Below are 16,117 nucleotides of genomic sequence, written 5' to 3' on the forward strand. Positions count from 1 at the left end.
TATATACATACACACATTTTTTTTTGTTGGTTACTCTGTCTCTAGTATCTTCCTTTCTGACCTTTCCCACTGACTTGAAGTACTGGAAAACACACACATACATGTCAATAGGAAGCACAGCTAAGCTTTCTGGGAGTTTAAGTTTATCGAACAGTTATCTAGAATCCAAGACTGATAACTGAACCTGAAACGGATGTTCTGCTAATCACACTCTACACTTTACAACTCACAGTCTCAGTTTAAACATGTAAGACTCCATAGAACAAAATGAGAGGCTTTAATTGCTATAACAATTCAGTGGTGCAGTATGTCTTACAAAGTTCCCAGAAAATGAGTCTTGTCAGCACAGCTGGTAGTAGCTTAGTTTCAGCATGTTAAGTCTACCTCTACTTGATGTGAGTCCATTTAAGAAGAAAGAACAGTGTACATTCATCTCATTCGTCTCTTCTAGAGCCAGGTACAAATAATTGAATGAACAGTGGATTGATGATGATTCAAGATTCTTCGATGAGCAAACTGAGCAAGTGTGACATTTTGACCCAAATGGGGTTTTCTTCTCAATAAAAAATATATCATTTTCACTTCGGATCGAAGATCTTAAAAAGATGAGCTGCTCTCAAAAGCTTTTACAGACTGCCATCAATCAGGGGGATGCAAAACATTTTTTTTCTGACATAGTTGTCCCTTATAGTTTTATCACTACCAGAGTTTTACTACATTTTTGTTTGTTCATTTGTTTTGTTTTTGTAATACTGCAACAGCTATCTAATAGGGTCTGGTAGGGTGCATCTACAAGTGCCCCCGTAGATAATTCACCACAATTACTCAGAATATAAGGGGATACACATACAAACAGGGTTATTAACTAAAGTGAGAATGCAAATTGAATTTCAAATTGAAGGCATAGTTGACTTAGATAATTTTTTTCCCTTGCAGCTATTTTGATCATTAATTTAAGATTCAATTTTGATACAATTTGTATTCTCATTTTTGTAAATATCCTTCAGAGAATTATTACTTTCAAAATAGTTTTTAAAGGTAAGAATTGGCACACTTGGATTTACATACACATTCACAAAAGGCATACTGTATGTACTGAAGTTAAATATTAATATGGAGAATAACTAACCTGTTCCTACAAGGGCTGTTATCGCCACAAGTTTGTGAAAGTCCACTGCTGCATCAAAAGGGATGTACTGATTTAAAAATGTCTCCCTTAGAAAGGTGAGGAGATTTCGACACATTGTTAGCAGTATATAAGAAAACATGAATGAAATACTTGCAGCCGAACCTCTTGAGATGGCAAGACCCGGCAAAGACACTTCGGCAATGCCTGTGTGTTGAGATTCAAAAGAGTAATCTGGAAGAAAGATGAAAAGATATATCAGGCAATCTTAAAAATGCACTTATTATATATTATTTCGTGGTACTAGTCCAAATGAAACCATTTGGATAACATCTATATAGAATTTCCAAAATACATAGCAGGGCTAAAAGGTATCATTGTCAATTCAGTGGTTCTGTGATTTGAAGTGGTCAAAGCCCATTTGCATTTACAAATAGAGATGCACAACAAGAATGGTTAAAGGAACACTATAAGCACTGAGACCACTTCATCTGAATAAGGTGGTCTTGGTAAACATCCACTATTTCTATAAGATGGTCCCACAAACAATGTTTTGCCATACATTGGATTGGCTGAGATCATCGATCTCGATAATCTCAGCCAAATAGGGTTGTTGGCAATGTTGGCAATCAGCACTTCAAGGGAGAAAAGGTAAGTAAAAGCACATTTTTAACCATGGCAGTGGTGGTCTGGTCACCTATAACATTAGGAATACTATTAGTAACACTATAGTGTTACTTTAAACAACCTCATATGATGTCCCAAGCTGAGCATGTGACCAAAGAATCATCAATGAAAAATGGTTTGACCAAAACCAGAGGAACCAAACCAATAGGGACTTTGCACTATATAATAAGCTGTAGTGATTATGTAGTTGCCCTTACAACTTGTGAGGTAATGGGTGTACAAATATGTTTTGGGGTAACACAAGGACATGAAATAACAAGCCACTGAAGGACCAGATTCTAAAAATGGAGAGAACAACCAATACAACATTGTTCATAAGGACACCCACAAAAGGAAGCATTTGAACAAAGTTGAGAAATTCAGACACCTATTTCCAATTAAGACATGAGTTTGGGCAAAATGCATTTTGGACAGACATATTTGAGAATACTTTGCATTGTATTTGAATGCATTTGTTTTTACAGAGTTTTACGATTTCCATAAAAACTATTACTTTCTCTTTTTATAATAAATGTCAAATTTATTTCACCTACAACCTGTTTACATGCAACTGGCTTACACTACTTACCTGGAAGTAGAACATGTGTGCTATCCCTAATTTGTACTGATTTCATTCACACAATAACTAAGGCATTTCATAATCTAAAATTTTAAACCCCGCTTTACAACTTTTTACTATGGTTTGTTTCTGTTTTCACTTAATGTCAAAACTGCATCACTGTATCTAAAAAAAGGACAGCTGTCACATACTAGAATACCAGTGAAAGCCACACAAATTGAAAAGCACTTCCAATTGCAAATGATTCTTATAAAAGCTAATGTTTGTTTTTAGATCAGAGACAATGTTATAAGGAAGTTTGTGCATAATGAATGCTTAGGCATTTCTAATATCCCAAACAGGATTTCTTTTTCTCCTGATCCGATGTGTACATCATATTTTTCTTTTTTTTCTTCTATGTGTAACACTCACTTTTTCTGGATTATAGGTTCCCTTCAATCATTGACACCACTGTCCATCCCCTTTTGCTAAAATTAAAATAAAATAAAGATTACTCACCAAGACTCCTCTGCTGTCGCCTTCCACTCCGATTCCGATGACATCAAGATGACAGCTACTAGAAATGCATTTAATCGTGCAATGTATACTAAGTTTTGTTTTACATGGCAGAGTTAAAACTTCAGAGCCATTGCACCAAAACCAATTCTTTGAGATGAAGTGGTCTGGGTGACTTTAGCAACTGCCGCAAGGTTTTAACTCAATTTAACATGTTATAGTGGCTGTGATGGATTAGGGAAAGAACTGTTAATTCCAATGTCAGTAGCTTGTCGCGTATTGTTTAGAGTTAAATATGAGTGTTGACATGTTCAGTATTTGATTGACTGCCCTAAATGCAATTTCCTGTCATTATGAAATGGAAAATATAACCTAAGCAATATATAACAAGAATACAATAAATTATGCAATAAAACAATAAATAAAAAATACAGAGAGATCATTCTAAATACTTACGGTAAACCCTTTCTAAAAACAGTCCAACAGAAATTCCATAAAATATCACCACTACAACAATCTGTCGTCTGTAATTCTCAATGAAACGCTTGAATTCTTGAATTTTCTGATGAACTTTGTTTTTCTGGTATGTTTCCTTTTTAGCTTCTGTGTATAAACGTGGTTCTGCGGGACTATTTTTGGAAGAAATCAAAACTTATTTACTTTCTATATGTATTAAAATATTTTCATTTAAACATTCGCAAATGGACAAATGTATTTATGCTTTGCTTATTTTTCTCTTATTATTACAATAAAAAAAAAACTGGTATTTTTTTTAATTTAAATTATCAAGTAAAAAACAAATGGAAACAGGGAAACAATTAAATATCTTTGTGAAGCAGATTAACACCATTAAAATTTGCTTATTTTTCTCTTATTATTACAATTAAAAAAAAACGGGTATTTTTTTTAATTTAAGTTATCAAGTAAAAAACAAATGGAAACAGGGAAACAATTAAATATCTTTGTGAAGCAGATTAACACCATTAAAATAAAACACAAGTATAACATTTTTTGTTCTCATAGTTTTTGCAGTATAAAATCGAGCCAATAAAGTCTAATTTGTTTAAGTTTGTCTGGAAAGCAATCTATACACAAAACAGATGTGCAACGATGTGTTTATATGCCAGCTATGCATCATTTGCTTCAAATTAATGTTATACAAATATTTTTAGAACCAAAAAGTGCTCAGTAGTGAAGTGGTTACATTTAATAGAAATCTCACCTTTAAGTATCACATATTTTAAATTATAATATAAGGGACACTATATCCACCAAAACAACTTTAGCTTAATGAAGCAGTTTAGGTGTATAGATCATTCCTCTGATTTAGGCATTAAATCACTTTTGTTTCTGTTTATACAGAACTAACTGACACAGGTAGAATGACAACAAATTGGTTTCATTTTCAATCAGATGTAACTAACTTTGAAAGGTTTTTTATCCTGCTCTGTAAATTGAGCCTTAATTACATACAGTAGGCTCCTGAAGGGTCTAACAAGCTATTAACAGAGCAGGTGATAAGAAATTCTAAATTAAACCGAGTTTACAGAGTTTACAATAAAGGAAGTGTAAATATTAGATTACTTTTTACAGGACGTGTTTAGGAAGGCTGTGTAAATCCCATGCAGGGAGGTGTGACTAGGACTGCATAAACACAGTGATTTAACTCCTAAATATCAGAGAATTGAGCAGTGAGACTGCAGGGACTTGATATATACACCAAAACTGCTTCATTAAGCTAAAATTGTTTTGGTGCCTAGAGTGCCCCATAAAACTAAAATAAGCTCATACATCTTTCATTATTTACTTCTAAGTATACCTAGAAATAGAGAAGTCTTATTTTTTTCTTATATCAATAGCTGTAAAATACTCCAAGCTATATCTGACTCACATTTTAATGCATTGTGTAGGTAATACATATGAATATGGAAAAGATACATTGTTTTTAAAATACATACATTTTGTTTCCTATTAAAATGTTTTAATTTATTTTTTTTAGAATAATTTTAATGACCTAATAAATTACAACAATGCTACTTACATTCCGTGTTCAATTCCTTCGACAAAGGACACTTTTCTATACATTTTATTGAAGACTTCTGGAGGTTCCATACCTACAAAAATGTATGTATGTGAAATATTTTGATAAAAATAAATTACATTGTGTTTTTGTATAGTAATACACCACTAGAAAGGTCTAAAAGTTACTCTTCACTGCAATTGCCAGTGCTGAGTTTTCCCTCGCTAATGTCTAATGGGCAAATGGACATTTTAAGCCTTGGTAATATAATGTTTCTAAAGAATGAAACTAAATGTACACTTAAAATGTTGGATCAGTTAGATCAGTGGTTCCCAAACCAGTCATCAAGGCAATCAAGGCACAATTACCAGTCAAGGAATTAGGGATAACCCAGTTGTGTCTAAAGTTTTATTAGAAAATAAAAACATCTTGGACACAACTTGGTGATCCCTAAATTCTGAACTGTTAGGGGTGCCTTTAGGACTGGTTTGAAAACAACCAAATAAGATCATTTTGCCAGTCATCAAGGCCATTTTTGAATCATTCTCTAATGTCACTTATTACATGGGCTCTCTGCACCCTCACATCTACAGCTCATTTATGGTGCTGAAAGAGTCACCAGATGCTATTTCCGAATTTTTTTTAGAAGGTTTACAAAAATACACTCCTAATATTTAAACCTCAACTCCGCTACTGCATCTCAACTAATTAGGAAGTGAACTTAATATTGCAGGAGAGAACCTGACCTTTGAACCGTAGCTGTGTCAATTGAAGTTCTTTGTCATGATCCCGCAATAGATAGTGGAAATCTTCCCAGGTGAGCTCTGCTTTTTGTTTAAATCCTGCCTCATTGAACATACTTTCTATCACTTGTTCAGCTTGGTCTTTTGAGAGGCAGTTGTTGGATATTTCCATAAAAGATCTGAAATAAAAATACAATACATTTAAAATCCCAAAAATGTACCACTGTATAAACCTTGCTTAGCTGTGTCACAAGTTATTCTGAAGTCTCAGTTTCTTATTTGAATCTACATACCTGTTAAAATTAAATTATACCCTTTGATACTTCTGCTTTTTTTGAGTGCCCTACCTTATTTTACTTTGTACAATTCTTCTACTGATCTTGAAATTCAAACAATACACAAGCCTTTGAAATGTGAGGGAACATGCAAAAATGTTGGGGGTTCTAAATTACATTTAAACCTGCATACCTGTTAAAATTAAATTATACCCCTTGAGTGTTCTACTTTCTTGAGTTCTATTTTCTTGACTGTTCTTCTTTCTTGAGTGTCCTACTTTATGTTACTTTGTAGGTTTCTTGTGCTGATCTTGAAATTCAAACAATTCCCAAGCCATTGAAATGTAAGGGAATATGCAAAAATGTTGGGTTGCTTCATTAGCGTGCCCATCTCTCAACAGGCATAATATTAGTATTATACAAAAAAAACAGAAACACTAGCAGTGAACAAACACACTGGTGAAGATGATTTTCCTTGTGTATATTACAAATACACCCAAATAGACTATACATACAAGAAATAAAAGGGAAAACCACCAAACACCAGTGAACACAGTGATACATTGGAGAACAACCTGTTATATGAAATGAGATGCAACCCTAGTATACTGATTCCAAAATAAAATGAAGTCCCTAATGTAAGTATTGGCTTTTTATGCTAATTTGGTACCTGACTTTTCATTGAATTCTGTATACACATTTTGGCATATCACCCTAGCTGTCCTGATCAGATTTTGATTGACACCGCAGTCATTAGAATACATATCTAGGATCTTAAACAAATCCAAACGTATAAACAAAGCCAAATTATCTCATTACCTAATTAGTAGGCTTATGTAAGTTTATATAGATGAGGTGTGGTGGAATTTGTATGTATTAAGCTCCAAAGCATGATTAACATTCAATGAACATTAAATAATTCTGGATTAAAAGCTGAAGTGGTTTGGGAGTAACAATTGTTTCAGTGCCCCTATGTAGCTATTTAACCCTTCTGTTGAAATGGTGGAGAAGCAAGGCATATAGGCAATTGCAGAGTAACTGTGTGAACTAGAAGAACACATAGGTCAACAATGTAAATCATATGTGAGACTAAGCTTTCAATTTAAGTAATGTGATTTACAAGGCAGTTTTCAGCTACTCTCTGGATACCTAATATTTAGTGTATTTGATAACCCACTAGTCATCATGAGACAATTATAGTGGCCCTTGAATTTTTGATTCAACAGGGTACTACAGTGTTATTTTGGCTAATTAATTAAATTATGGCATGTATTATTTTGTAGAATGTAAATGCCTCCTTTGAGGTCATCTCGTGGGTACTTTACATGGGAGAGGTCATCAAATGTAATCTTTGGTCAAATAAACCGTAGATTCCACCAAAGACCATGCAGAATATGAACAATAATACAGGCTCAGAGTGTGTTTTTGATATGCCTGGGACTTGTACAAGACATCAGGATTCAGAAACCTACACCAGCTTTCCGTTACATGAATGGTCATCTGTTGGGTAAGTACTGTTTCTGATCAAAGAAGACTTAAGGGTGCCATGTTTTAGTACTAGTCTTGAGATGCATTTAACAGAGGTATCTACTTATATGTATGAGAATAAAAAGTGATTCACAAAAACTACCATAAAACACACTCTGCATCCATGACTGATAATAATGACTGGCTGATTGCAAAGTAATTGTGTTATACAGATTTACTATGAATTAAATATTTGTAGATATAAAATATTTTCCGAAAATGTTTATGTAAAATTACATTACAATAAAAAATGTTTTCTATTGTCCTATATAAAAATCCATATTCATATAATAGTTATTTTATTTACTTTAGCATTGTGAAAAATTCTTGCTTTGAGAGAAAGCCGTTTCCATCTACATCATACATAGTAAACATCAGCTTTGATTTCTCCTCTGGGGAACCTAAAAAAATAAAAATAAATATTTGTTATATAAAAAAAGAAAAAAACAACAAAAACCTGTTACCAAACAAGCAAATGGCAGATAAAAATGAAATATTATAGAAACTTTATTTACTATGTACAATGGAATGTCACTTGTCCCTTTTTCTCTTCCCTGTAATTTTGCAGCAGCCTAGAAGAACATTGAAGCTAGTTTCTTAGGTGGGGGTTCTGCCAGGGATACTATAGTGCCAGGAATACAAAGCTGTGTTAAAAACCCTTTATTTACTTAACTGGCCCCAGCGCCGACGTCCCTGAGTGCAAAGTTGCGGCTCCGTCTCCTCCAACTTCCAGCAAAAGCGGCGCTAATACGAATGCGCTGAAAGTGCCGCACGTGCATTAGACCTCCCCATAGGTTCAATGCTCTCCTATGAGAAAAAATATGCTGCTGGATCTCCTCTAGCAGAGTTTGAGGATGCCCAGCGTCAGATACCAGACCAATCCAGGAAGCGCAGAAGGGGCAGAGGGCAGACTTAGAGCTGCAATGTAAACATTGCAGCACTAGATGCAAAAGGGACATTACACCCAGACCACTTCAATGAACTGAAGTAATCTGGGTGCCTATAGCGTCCCTTTAAAAGAACACTTTAGTGTTAGGAATACAAAACTATTGGCACCATTTTCCCCCCACTGGCAAAGAAAGGGTTAAAACCCTTTTTTACACTCACCGTATTCCAGATCCTCTGAGCAGCGGGTGTGCAGCGGGTGACACACACGCATTTGGCATTTCTCATAGGAAAGCAATGATTCAATGCTTTCTAATGAACATTTTGATGCAATGCATACAAAATTAGGCCCTGAGCTTAAACTGCCACAACTCCTTGGCGACAGATATGACTAAAGTCTACCCCATGTGTACCCTGTGTAAGGGTTTAGAAAAATACTTCTCTCTTTCTCATTATAGATTTTGATTTTTAGCTCAAATGAGTAAGGTAAATTGTTAGTGTAGAAGTATACAAGCAGTATATTACAAAGACATTTACCAGTGGGGGCGCCACAATCACAAGTCGTGCGTATATTTACCATATATATTGCATGGTGATCATATGAAAAGAGGAATAAAAACATACATAGTGAAGTATTTAATGACATAAAACATCCAAAATTACAATAAAAATACACACTCACAAAGAAGGTGGCACAAAGAGACTTATGTCTAGTTGTGCAAAAACGCTTGTCAACCTCTCATGGGTTAAAATCCCTTTAAATGTAGTTCCAATGTCAGTGCCTCTTAAAATGATCAGCCAGGCAAGGAGATGATGGAGTCTTTAGGGAGGTGTTGACAGGTATCTCTGCTCGACGCGTTTCGTCCCAAGGACTTTTTCGAGAGCTGTATGTCCTCAGCTGTTCCAGCTTTTTAAATCTTCATTTTCGCGCGGCTCATTTCGTGTGCGCATGCGCATTGCGGCAAAAGTGACAAAACACGTTGCCGCGCATGCGCGCACGTTCAGCCTGACACGCAGAAAAACGTTATTGTCACTTTATGCCCGAGGACAGTAGACTTTGCCAGACCACTTGATTTGGCAAACTTCTAAGGGCAAACATACTAAAATCTTAAAAGTCTATTACAGAGTGTAAACTAATTGAAATCTTAGGAAAATACATCCACATTGATAAACTAATCATATAAAACTTTATTTGAAAAACAGTATATTTAAAAGTCAATATCATATTTAAAAAAATCATCATATTTAGAAATCATCATATTTAAAATACATCAAATTTGAAAAACATCTATTTGAAAGATATATATATATATATATATATATATATATATATATATATATAAATCTAAGGTATAAGTGATAAATTACAGGACCATTGTATTTGATGTTGAACTGATACAATTTTAACAATTTTGAGGGAAAAAGCAAATCAATTATAAAAGTAAAAGTAAAAATACATAACTAAGGAAAATAGAAAAAAAGAGAAATTATTATTTGAGGACATCATTCTTCTAAAAGGGTTCTACCGACCGAAGCGCATGACAAAAGGCCCTAAACTTAAAAAGCACACTAGATAGAGGTCTATAGCAAAATTTATTTAAATAGCAACATTTTGAATAGTTTGAATAGCATAAAAGTATTTAAATTGTCAATAGGCTATAATACCTATATAAATATATAGTAAACTAAATTAAATCAAAAACAATAATCTAGACTCAAATGTCAATCCATAAAAGCTAACAAATCTATATCTACATTTAGACCACTGGGGGAGGAAGTTTTAAGCCTATGTATCCACTCCGTTTCTTTCATGGCCAAAGCTTTCTCAGTATCTCCTCCTCTCCAGTGAGGAGTAATAGCGTCTATTCCTATACATTTAAAATCCTGGAAACTGAAATGGGAACAACTTGTACAGTGTCTGGGGGCCCTATGTTTCATATTTCCTCTTTTAATACCATTAAAATGCTCCAGGATTCTGACATGCAGTTTCCTAATGGTGCGTCCCACAAATTGAATGCCACATTTGCACTCAAGGAGATAAATGAATTTTTTTGTTTGGCAATTTATAAAATGTTTAATCTTAAATATCTCCTTTGTTGCAGTACATTGAAACTCTGATGTTTTTTGTTTCTGGAATTTACAAGTACTGCATTGTCCGCACTTGAAGAAACCTTTAGGTTTCTCCCTAAGGAAACTGTCTGTATCCTTATCTGAGATTACTGCTCCTTTAGAAGATTTGACAGTAAGTAAAGTGCTAGGTGCTAGAATTGATTTTAAATTTTGTGTTTTTTTGTTGATAATCTGAGGTCTAGATGGTAAAATATTCTTTAAAACTGATCTTGTTTTAAAATAGGCCAACATTTTCTAATGGTTCTCTCAATTTGGTTTGCCTTATTATTGTACCTGGTGATAAAAGAGGTACTGAAATCTCTATTGTTTTTTCCGGAAATTTTTTTGCTTTTTAAAAATGTAGTCCTATCTTTGTTATCTATCTCTCTTTTATATTTATCTAACAATTGGGGAGGATAATGTCTGTTTTTAAACTTTTCATTTAAAATCTCAACCTGTTCGTTAAAATCCATTTTATTAGTACAGTTCCTCAGGAGTCTTGTCTGTTGGCCTTTTGGTATATTTCTCAGCCAATTTGGATGGTGACAGCTTGAAAATTCTATAAATGAATTACCATCTGTAGGTTTAAAATACGTCTTACCACAGACAACCCCCGAGGACACAAACAAAGAAAGATCTAAAAAATTGATTGTCTCGGTATGGATATCAGCACTAAAACGTAACCCGTAAGCATGAGTGTTGATATACTGTAAAAATTCATCCAACAACAGTCTATCTTCCTCCCAAATAATTAAAACATCGTCGATATATATTTTCCATAGCACCAGGTTCGCGCCAAATGGGTTATGTTCCCATATGTTTTTAGCTTACCAATCTGCTACAAAAATCTTCGCGTAGCTGGGCGTCAACCTGGTGCCCATGGCCGATCCACACATTTGTAGGTAATATATACCCTCAAACCAAAAAAAATTGTGAAACAGGATAAAACAAATAATGTTTAAAATCAGAAGGGCTTGAGCTTTGTGCATGACGGGGAACATTTTCTAAAATCTCTTTTATTGCTTGGATGCCTTTTTCGTGATCAATAGACATATATAGGGAGGAGACATCAACAGTGGCCCAAATATAATTATCCTTCCAAGTCAAACCTTTCACTACACTAATAATCTGATTTGAATCTTGAATATAGGAAGTGACCTTTGAAACATATTTCTGTAGAAAATGATCTACATATTCAGAAGCATTGCTCATTAAAGAGCCAATGCCACTAATTATTGGCCTCCCCGGAGGATTATCTAATGACTTATGAATTTTAGGTAAATGATAAAATATAGCAATTTTTGGGAACTTTATAAAAAGATAATCAGATTCCTCTTTTAGGCTTATTATTTAGGCTTATTTAGGCTTTCCTTTAGCAGTTCAAAAAGTTCTTTTTAAAAAAGTTGGAAGGCATTTTTAATCTTTCTAAACACAAATTAAGTAAGGAAGAACTAAGCATTTTAAAAAAGGGACTGGAATTTGCCCCACAAAAAGCCCCAAACCAGTTTGAATTGTTTATAGACACACATAAATTCATGAGAAAGATGACTATTAAACGTTTCTTTGAAAAAAAGAAGGGGGAGACCGGGGAGTATGACAAAGGCACCATTGGAGGGAGTACAATTTCGCAATTCCCACTAATTGCACACTCAGGTCTATAGCACAAGTCCAAATTTTTCCCAACATGGGAAAAAGGTGAGTTTAATCCAGTTATTAGCGATATGATTTTAAAATAATTTGAGACATTATCTAAGAAAAAAGGAAAAGAGAATTTAACTAAAAAAGAAAAATTAGCCCTAAAAAATCTTAAAGAGAATTACCAGTTGGTAATAAGACAGGCAGACAAAGGAGGAGGTACTGTTATCTTAAATCGTGAGGACTATATTCAAGAAGCTTTTTGAATTTTAAATGATAAGGATACCTATATTATTTCAAAATCAAGTCCTATGGAGGACTATGTTTTTTTCAAGTCCTATGGTTTTTAAAAAAGAACTTTTTGAACTCCTGATGGAAGGCCTAAATAATAAGATTATCACAAAAGAGGAATTTGATTATCTTTTTATAAAGTTCCCAAAAATGGCTATATTTTATCATTTACCTAAAATTCATAAGACATTGGATAATCCTCCAGGGAGGCCAATAATTAGTGGCATTGGCTCTTTAACGAGCAATGCTTCTGAACATGTAGATCATTTTCTACAGAAATATGTTTCAAAGGCCCCTTCCTATATTAAAGATTCAAATCAGATTATTAGTGTAGTGGAAGGTTTGACTTGGAAGGATAATTATATTTGGGCCACTGTTGATGTCTCCTCCCTATATACGTCTATTGATCATGAAAAAGGCATCCAAGCAATAAAAGAGATTTTAGAAAATGATCCCCTCATGCACAAAGCTCAAACCCTTCTGATTTTAAACATTATTCGTTTTATCCTGTTTCACAATTTGTTTTGGTTTGAGGGTTTATATTACCTACAAACGTGTGGAACGGCCATGGACACCAGGTTCGCGCCCAGCTATGCGAACATTTTTGTAGCAGATTGGGAAGCTAAAAACATATCGGAACATAACTCAATTGGCGCGAACCTGGTGCTATGGAAAATATATATTGACGATGTTTTAATCATTTGGGAGGGAGATAGACCGTTGTTGGATGAATTTTTACAGTATATCAACACTAATGCTTACGGGTTACGTTTTACTGCTGATATCCATACCGAGACAATCAATTTTTTAGATCTTTCTTTGTTTGTGTCCTTTAGGGGTTGTCTGTAGTAAGACGTATTTTAAACCTACAGATGGTAATTCAGTTATAGAATTTTCAAGCTGTCAGCATCCAAATTGGTTGAGAAATATACCAAAAGGCCAACAGACAAGACTCCTGAGGAACTGTATTAATAAAATGGATTTTAACGAACAGGTTGAGATTTTAAATGAAAAGTTTAAAAACAGACATTATCCTCCCCAATTGTTAGATAAATATAAAAGAGAGATAGATAACAAAGATAGGACTACATTTTTAAAAAGCAAAAAAATTTCCAGAAAAACCAATAGAGATTTCAGTACCTCTTTTATCACCAGGTACAATAATAAGGCAAACCAAATTGAGAGAACCATTAGAAAATGTTGGCCTATTTTCAAACAAGATCAGTTTTTCAAGAATATTTTACCATCTAGACCTCAGATTATCTACAAAAAAAACCCACAAAATTTAAAATCAATTCTAGCACCTAGCACTTTAACTACTGTCAAATCTTCTAAAGGAGCAGTAATCTCAGATAAGGATACAGACAGTTTCCTTAGGGAGAAACCTAAAGGTATCTTCAACTGCGGACACTGCAGTACTTGTAAATTCCAGAAACGAAAAACATCAGAGTTTCAATGTACTGCAACAAAGGAGATATTTAAGATTAAACATTTTATAAATTGCCAAATAGTGATATACTGAACTGTCCGCCGGCGAACAGTTCCCGGCGAACTTAGCGTGTTCGCGTTCGCCACGGCGGGCGGACACATGCGCAGTTCGATCCGCCCCCTATTCGTCATAATTGGGCAAACTTTGACCCTGTGCCTCTCGGTCAGCAGACACATTCCAGCCAATCAGCAGCACTCCCTCCCTTCCACACCCTCCAACCTCCCTCCCAGCATCCATTTTCGATTCATTCTGAAGCTGCATGCTTAGTGAGAGGAGGGAAAGTTTAGCTGCTGCTGATTAGATAGGGAAATTGATAGCTAGGCTAGGGTATTCAGTGTCCACTACAATCCTGAAGGACTCATCTGATCTCTGCTGTAAGGACAGCACCCCAAAAAGCCCTTTTTAGGGCTAGAACATCAGGCTGCTTTTTTTTTTTTTTTTCCTGTGTAATGTAATTGCAGGTGCCTGCCTGCCAGCTTCTGTGTGAGGTTCACATTGGATACTGTGCCCACTTGCCCAGTGCCACCACTCATATCTGTTTTTACAAAAGGTTAAGCTTTAGATTTAAAAGAAATATTTTTTTTCACTGTAATAGAAGAGCAGTTGCCTGCCTGCCAGCTTCTGTGTCAGGCTGGATGCCTTGCCCATTTGCACAGTCAGTGCCACCACTCATATCTGTTTTTACAATAGCTTAAGCTTTAGATTTAAAATAAAAAAAAATTCACTGTAATAGAAGAGCAGTTAGTTGTCTGCAAGCGTCTGGGTGTCAGGCTTCCTTCAGCGTGTGCTCTGCAGACCTGTGCCAGCGTGCGTTGACAGTTGCCAATCATATCTGGCGTCTCTTTAGCGTGCTTTTACAAAGAAAAAAGGTTTCCAGTGTAAGCTAATAGCAGCCAGTCAGTGTCCTTCAAGCGGCTCTGTGAGGCCTTCCTTCAGCGTGTGCCCTGCACAACACTGCCAGCGTGCTTTGACAGTTGCCAATCATATCTGGTGTCTCTTTAGCGTGCTTTTACAAAGAAAAAAGTTTTCCAGTGTAAGCTAATAGCAGCCAGTCAGTGTCCTTCAAGCGGCTCTGTCAGGCCTTCCTTCAGCGTGTGCCCTGCAAAACACTGCCAGCGTGCTTTGACAGTTGCCAATCATATCTGGTGTCTCTTTAGCGTGCTTTTACAAAGAAAAAAGGTTTCCAGTGTAAGCTAATAGCAGCCAGTCAGTGTCCTTCAAGCGGCTCTGTCAGGCCTTCCTTCAGCGTGTGCCCTGCACAACCCTGCCAGCGTACTTTGACAGTTGCCACTCATATCTGGTGTCTCTATAGCGTGCTTTTACAAAGAAAAAAGGTTTCCAGTGTAAGCTAATAGCAGCCAGTCAGTGTCCTTCAAGCGGCTCTGTCAGGCCTTCCTTCAACGTGTGCCCTGCACAACCCTGCCAGCGTGCTTTGACAGTTGCCAATCATATCTGGTGTCTCTTTAGCGTGCTTTTACAAAGAAAAAAGGTTTCCAGTGTAAGCTAATAGCAGCCAGTCAGTGTCCTTCAAGCGGCTCTGTCAGGCCTTCCTTCAGCGTGTGCCCTGCACAACACTGCCAGCGTGCTTTGACAGTTGCCAATCATATCTGGTGTCTCTTTAGCGTGCTTTTACAAAGAAAAAAGGTTTCCAGTGTAAGCTAATAGCAGCCAGTCAGTGTCCTTCAAGCTGCTCTGTCAGGCCTTCCTTCAGGGTGTGCCCTGCACAACACTGCCAGCGTGCTTTGACAGTTGCCAATCATATCTGGTGTCTCTTTAGCGTGCTTTTACAAAGAAAAAAGGTTTCCAGTGTAAGCTAATAGCAGCCAGTCAGTGTCCTTCAAGCGGCTCTGTCAGGCTTTCCTTCAGCGTGTGCCCTGCACAACCCTGCCAGCGTGCTTTGACAGTTGCCAATCATATCTGGTGTCTCTTTAGTGTGCTTTTACAAAGAAAAAAGGTTTCCAGTGTAAGCTAATAGCAGCCAGTCAGTGTCCTTCAAGCGGCTCTGTCAGGCCTTCCTTCAGCGTGTGCCCTGCACAACCCTGCCAGCGTACTTTGACAGCTGCCATTCATATCTGGTGTCTCTATAGCGTGGACGGGGAACAGTCTCTATTCTGCTCTGTGTCAGTGTGTATCATGGTCTCTGTGGACATGGAACAGTCTCTATTCTGCTCTGTGTCAGTGTGTATCAGGGGCTTTGAGGACAGGTGTCAATCCATACCTGCCAAGTGACCCTATGTAGGAGGAACAGTCTCTATTCTGCTCTGTGTCAGTGTGTA

The 16,117-nt window shown here is 36.0% G+C and overlaps 1 protein-coding gene across 1 annotated transcript in view; it reads right to left on the bottom strand.

Moving 5' to 3' along the window:
- The window catches only part of LOC134603309 (dual oxidase 1-like), a 208,723-nt gene that overhangs the window by 33,561 nt on the left and 159,045 nt on the right, over nt 1–16,117 (bottom strand). Inside the window, exons 20-24 of the mRNA XM_063449164.1 lie at nt 7,740–7,833; nt 5,634–5,809; nt 4,909–4,981; nt 3,324–3,496; nt 1,130–1,360 (exon numbers count right to left, since the gene is read on the bottom strand). Of these exons, the coding sequence (XP_063305234.1) occupies nt 1,130–1,360; nt 3,324–3,496; nt 4,909–4,981; nt 5,634–5,809; nt 7,740–7,833 (747 nt within the window). The remainder of the gene's footprint in view (nt 1–1,129; nt 1,361–3,323; nt 3,497–4,908; nt 4,982–5,633; nt 5,810–7,739; nt 7,834–16,117) is intronic.

This window comes from Pelobates fuscus, chromosome 3, assembly GCF_036172605.1.
Source record: "Pelobates fuscus isolate aPelFus1 chromosome 3, aPelFus1.pri, whole genome shotgun sequence".
NCBI lineage: Eukaryota > Metazoa > Chordata > Amphibia > Anura > Pelobatidae > Pelobates > Pelobates fuscus.